Here is a 6,365-nt window from a genome sequence, read left to right as displayed (position 1 = left end):
TCCCGCCTCCCTCGCCCCTCCTTCGTCTCCCGCCTAGCGCGCGGGCGCATGCGCGGTGGCCAGCGGGCCGGCGAGCCGAGCGGTGGGGTCTGGCGCCTGCGCACTAAAGGCTTCCAGCCTCCCCGCCGGCTCGCTCCGAAAGCGAGGGCGCATGCGTGGTGGCGCGTTGGCAGGCTGGCGAAGCGGTGGGGGTCCGGCGCATGCGCATTAGAGGCTTTTCCCCCGTCTCCCTCCTAATGGGCGCATGCGTAGTGGCGCGTGGGAAGGGGAGCGGAGCCGGAGGTGGGGGGGGGGAGCGGGGATCTGGCGCGTGCGCACTAAAGAGCAAGGGTTTAGGAGTCAGAGGTCTTGGGTTCTAATCCCACCAGTCATTCAATTCGATTCAATAGTATTTATTGAGCGCTTACTATGTGCAGAGCACTGTACTGAGCGCTTGGAATGAACAAGTCGGCAACAGATAGAGACAGTCCCTGCCGTTTGACGGGCTTACGGTCTAATCGGGGGAGACAGACGAGAACAATGGCAATAAATAAAGTCAGTTGTGTGACTTTGGGAAAGTCACTTCTCAGTGCCTCAGTTTCCTCATCTGTAAAATGGGGATTAAGACTGTGAGCTTCTCGTGGGACAACCTGATGACCCTGTATCGCCCCCAGCGCTTAGAACAGTGCTCTGCACATAGTTAGCGCTTACCAAATACTATTGTTTCTGTCTGTCTCCCCCGATTAGACTGTAAACCCGTCAAAGGGGAGGGACTGTCTCTGTGACCGATTTGTACATTCCAAGCGCTTAGTACAGTGCTCTGCACATAGTAAGCGCTTACCAAATGCTATTGTTTCTGTCTGTCTCCCCCGATTAGACTGTAAGCCCGTCAAAGGGGAGGGACTGCCTCTGTCTGTGACCGATTTGTATATTCCAAGCGCTTAGTACAGTGCTCTGCACATAGCAATCGCTCAATAAATACTATTGAATGAATTAAAGCGTGGGCGCATGCGTGGAGGCGCGTTGGAAGGCGTGCGGAGCCGGGGGGGGGGGGGGGTCTACGTTGCGTGCGCACTAAAGCCTCCCCGCCTCCCCCTCCCCATTTTCGTCTCTCTCCTACAGCGCGTGCGCCGCGACGGGTCGGGGGGGGGGGGGGGGGATCTGGCGCGTGCGCACTAAAAGCCTCCCCGCCTCCCCCTTCCCATTTTCGTCTCTCTCCTACAGCGCGTGCGCCGCGACGGGTCGGGGGGAGATCTGGCGCGTGCGCACTAAAAGCCTCCCCGCCTCCCCCTCCCCATTTTCGTCTCTCTCCTACAGCGCGTGCGCCGCGACGGGTAAGGGGGGGAGATCTGGCGCGTGCGCACTAAAAGGCTCCCCGCCTCCCCCGCCCCTCTTTCGTCTCCCTCCTACAGCGCGTGCGCCGCGACGGGAGGGGGTGGGGGAGGGAGGTGTGGCGCGTGCGCACTAAAAGGCTCCCCGCCTCCCCCGCCCCTCTTTCGTCTCCCTCCTAGAGCGCGTGCGCCGGGGCGCGTTGGAACGCGTGCGCCGCGGCGGGGTCTTGCGCGTGCGCAGGGGCCATCGCCCCTTTTCTGCCCCGTCCCTCGCCGGTGTCTCCCCCGCAGCTCCTCTTCCTCGTCTCCTCCGGCCCTCGTCGCCCGCCTCGGTTGCAGCCCGGTTGTCCCCGGATCCCGCCATGTCGACGGAGCAGGTGAACGGCCTGTGCGAGCAGCTGGTGAAGGCGGTGACCGTCATGATGGACCCCAACTCCACCCAGCGCTACCGGCTGGAGGCCCTCAAGGTAGCGCCTGCTCCCTTCGCACCCCTCCCTTCCCTCCTCCTCCTGCAGGTCCTCCCTGATCTCCCTCCCCCCTTCTAATCACCATAAGGATGCCGTTCGTTAAGCGCTTTCTGTGTGCCAAGCACGCGCCGGGGAGGATACAGGGGCTCACAGTCTTCCTCCCCGTTTTACAGATGGGGTCACTGAGGCCCAGTGAAGTGACTGGCCCAAAGCCACCCAGCTGACAAGTGGTGGAGGCGGGATTTGAACCCACGACCTCTGACTCCTGAGCCCGGGGTCCACTGAGCAAAGCTGCTTCTCAGCTGCTTTTCCTCCTCCTCTCCCGGTCGTCCTCCCTCTTTCCACCCAAACTTTCCCAGTCGTCCCCTCTCCCCCCCTCCCCCAACTATCTCGGTCGTCCTCCCTCTTTTCCTCCTAACTTTTCCGGTCATCCCCCCTCTTTCCCCCCCAACTATCCCAGTCGTCCTCCCTCTTTTCCCCCTAACTTTCCCGGTCGTCCCCCAACTTTCGCAGCCGTCCCCCCTCTTTTCCCCTTAACACTCCCGGTCGTCCCCCTCTTTTCCCCCTAACTCGCCTGGTCGTCCCCCCTCCTTCCCCCAAAACTATCCAGGTCGCCCCCCCCTTCCCCCCCAACTATCCCAGTCGTCTCCCCTCCTTCCCCCCCAACTTTCCCGGTCGTCCCCCCTCTTTTCCCCCTAACAGTCCCAGTTGTCCCTCTTTTCCCCCAACTCTCCCGGCCGTCTCCCCTCTTTCCCCCCTATTTTGCCCAGTTGTCCCCCCTCTTTCCCCCCTAACTCACCTGGTCGTTCCCCCTCTTTCCTCCCTAACTTTCCTGGTCGTCCCCCTTCTCTTTTCCCAACTTGCCTGGTCGTTCCCCCCCAACTTGCCCGGTCGCCCCCCCTCACTTTCCCGGTCATCCCCCCTCTTCCCCCCCTAATTTGCCCAGTCGCCCCTCTCTTTTCCCCCTAAGTCGCCCGCTCGCCCCCCTCTTTCCCCCCAACTCTCCCGGTCGTCCCTCCTCTTTCCCTCAAGAGGCCCGGTGGTTCTCCCTCTTTCCCCCCTAACTCGCCCGGTCATCATCCCCTTCTTTTCCCCCCTTCTCTCCCCCCTCCTTGCCCGTTGTCCCCCTTCTTCTTCCCCTTTTTCTTTCCATACCCCCTCCCCACCCTCCTCCTTTTTCTGCCCTTCACAGTCCCCTCTTTATTTAACCCCAATTTAACCCCCCTCTTCAACCCCAATTTCCCTCTAAGACCTCCCTCCTCCATTCCTTTTTTTCTCCAACCTGCCCAAGCTCACGTTCTCATCTTCCCCCCCTCCACCCAAGACTTTTCACTCCTCATTTGTAGACATCTACCTCTGACCCAGGGCCACATTTCATCCACCTGTCCTCCCCAAACCTAGACGGTTTTGCAATCTCTGTCAGTCCCTCCCTTACATCAGTCAATTAACAGTATTTATTAGGTATTAAACTGTTTGTATACTTGACTTGATGTCTCTCTCCCCTCCTTCTAGACTGTAAACCCGGCGTGGGCAGGGATCGTCTGTCTTTACTGTTGAATTGTACCTTCCAAGCAGTTAGTACAGCGCTCTGCACACAGTAAGCACTCAGTAAATACGAGTGAATGAATGAGCACCTATTACTGTGTGCAGATTCTGCAGAGCTAGTGATCCTTTAACATTCTCCCCCTCCCTTTTCAGGAACTGAGGTTTTTAAGGTCCTTTGGACTACGTAATTCGCCACCCCACTCTCTCCTTTTGGATCCTCCCCCAGTACATTGTTTTAAGTAATTAGGAACCATTCTTCTGTTGTTATTAGCACTTTTACAGAGAGGGACACTTTAAAAGGAGTCAGGAATCCTGGGTTTGGTGTTTTGCTTCTACTGACTCAACCCATTTAGTCATGTAGTGACCACCTCAGTTTGTCAAACTGGAAAATAGGTATGGACTCCCCACTAAACCTGGAACTAGGCAGTGTGAGTAATGATTAAAAGAAACTACTGTACTTGCTAATGAGGTTTCTCTCCAATAATGGGCATTTTCAGGAAAAAGTATGGACTGGCTCCAAGACCTAACATGAAAAGTATTTGAGCTCTGTTTTTAGGCCTGACTCCAGCAAGATCTTAGGTTTGAGAAATGTCAAACTGATGGTCCCTACTTAATCAGCTTTATTTGGGAAGAATGCCAGTGTTCAGTAGTAGTATTGGGCCCCTATTTATATGAAAGCTGGTTTGGCTTTTGCCCCTGAAAACACAAAGCATAGGAGCAGGAGGTTCTCCTTTAAAGATAGAGCTCAAGTCCCTGAAGTATTTCGGGGACCCTGAATTTTCTATAGAAAACTTGCCTTTTTTTCTCCCCTCAGTTTTGTGAAGAGTTTAAAGAGAAATGTCCCATTTGTGTCCCTTGTGGATTGAAGTTGGCTGAGAAAACCCAAACTGCTATCGTCAGACACTTTGGTCTTCAGATCCTGGAACATGTTGTCAAGTAAGAGAGTCCTCTTCTCTTCTCTGTCTGAAATCAGTGGCGCCTAAGACAAGTTGTAATTTTTTGACTCGGGTCCATTACTACAAATTCCCAGCTTTACTTTTTTGATCACCCTTGTCCTTAAACCGTTTTCTAACAAGTGAAGGAGCATCAACCCTGACTCATCTTTCTAGGAAATTTCAGGAGCTTTTAGTTGTAAATTGGCCTTCTTTCTTTTTTTCTTTTTATGGAAGCACTGTGGCCCAGGCCTGGGAGTCAGAGGACCTGGGTTCTAATCCTGGCTGTACGCCTTGAACTTGGGCAAGTCAATTAACTTCTTTTTGCCTTAATTGCCTCATCTGTCAAATGGGGATTCAGTGCTACTCCCTCCTACTTAAACTGAGAGCCCCATGTAGGAAAGGGATTTTGTCCAACCTGATTAGATTATCTGGTAGATACCCAGCACTTAGTACAGTGCTTGGCACAAAGTAAGCACTTAAAGGATGAGGAAAAAAAAATCCTCCCTAAACATCTGAAACCTGTGCTCAGGTCTCATAGGCCAAAGTTCCATCCCAGTAGCCAAAACCAAGGCAATGGACAAGAATCCATTCAGTGCCTGTTGCCGGTCATCTTATTCCGTCAGCCCCTTGTTCTGCTGGCCAGCACCCCTGGGCAGTAGCAATCCCTGGTTGTAACTCTGCCAGACATTCACAATTACTTTGACCCAGCCATAGTGAAGTAGTGGAAAAACAAATAGCTGATTTGGGGATAACAATCCCTATTGTAGACTCCCATTGTTGGCTGTGCAGGCGATAAACCTGTTCCCGGGATTGTGCTGCTATTGGCATATATTTTAGTAGCCCGTTCAGTGTGTTCTCCAGAAAAAAATCTTACATTTGGTTTTCTTGTTTCGGGGGGCGAGGGGTGTTGGTTCTTGGTAAACCTTGCATGAAGGAAAACTTACATTATGGTCCTTGGGCAGTGACCGATGCTGCTAACTTAGGCACAATCATTTCTCCCAACATCGAGCTGCCCTGTCCATCTCTCTAGACAGATGCCCATTGTCACAAGGACCCCTCCTCCCCCACCCCTTGCCCATTCTTCTGTCACAATGGGTAATGGGTCCGAAATGGGTAACAAAAATGGGCTTTCTAGGAAGCTATTATCAAAAACAAGATAACGGTAAGCACCCTGGGAACCCACCTTGGGAAGAACGGATGCATATTAAGAGAGAAGACCTCAAGAAATTTTTTTCCCATTTAAATCAGTTGGATGTTTGCTTTTTTTTGGCCAGGTTTCAGTGGAACACTATGCCTCGCTTAGAAAAGGTTTATCTGAAGAACAATGTCATGGGACTAATATCAAATGTAAGTAATTGAAGATTTAAGGTGTGACTTAAACCTGGAATGTAAATATTGCTGTAGTACTATAGAGATGATGTGAGGTTATAGCAATGGGAGGAGTCCGTGCAATTTGAGTGATGGTATTTAATCAATCAGGGTATTTATTGAGCACTTACTATGTGCAGAGCACTGTACTAAGCTCTTCGGAGAGTGCAAGACGGTAGAGTTACCTCCCACAAGGAGCTTACAGTCTAGAGGGAGAAATGGGCATTTTAATAAATTACGGATCTGTATGTAAGTGCTGAGGAGCTGAGGGTGGGGTGAGTGGGATTTTAGTAGGGATTTCAATCTGAGAAGGATTTAGGGGTAATAATAATAACGATGGTATTTGTTAAGCGCTTACTGTGTGCCAAGCACTCTTCTAAGCACTGGGGTAGATACGAGGTCATCAGGTTGGCCCACGTGGGGCTCACAGTCTTACTCCCCACTTTACAGACGCGGTAACTGAGGCATGGATAAGTTAAGGAGCTTGCCCAAGTTCATACAGCAGACAAGCGGCAGAGCCGGGATCTGAACCCATGTCCTCTGACTCCCAAGCCCAGGCTCTTTCCACTAAGCCACGGAGTCAATCAGTAATAACGCCCATTGTGCTTTAGAGGAATTAGCTGAGGGCTGATCCGAGGCTTGCAGCATCTAAACTGGAGGACAGACAGTGAAAACGTACCTGGAGGAATTAAGATTTCCAACTGAATTTAGGTCTACACTCAGTTTTGAAGAGCTCCAGG

The 6,365-nt window shown here is 52.4% G+C and overlaps 1 protein-coding gene across 1 annotated transcript in view; it reads left to right on the top strand.

Annotated features, from left to right (window-relative positions):
• The first annotated feature begins 1,527 nt into the window (after positions 1-1,527).
• The window catches only part of XPO5 (exportin 5), a 37,719-nt gene continuing 32,881 nt past the window's right edge, over positions 1,528-6,365 (top strand). Inside the window, exons 1-3 of the mRNA XM_029047459.1 lie at positions 1,528-1,777; positions 4,137-4,258; positions 5,532-5,604. Coding sequence (XP_028903292.1) covers positions 1,673-1,777; positions 4,137-4,258; positions 5,532-5,604 — 300 coding nt within the window. The 5' untranslated portion in view covers positions 1,528-1,672. The remainder of the gene's footprint in view (positions 1,778-4,136; positions 4,259-5,531; positions 5,605-6,365) is intronic.

This window comes from Ornithorhynchus anatinus, chromosome 19 (genome assembly GCF_004115215.2).
Source record: "Ornithorhynchus anatinus isolate Pmale09 chromosome 19, mOrnAna1.pri.v4, whole genome shotgun sequence".
NCBI lineage: Eukaryota > Metazoa > Chordata > Mammalia > Monotremata > Ornithorhynchidae > Ornithorhynchus > Ornithorhynchus anatinus.
This window is presented reverse-complemented; position numbering and strand designations above follow the sequence as displayed.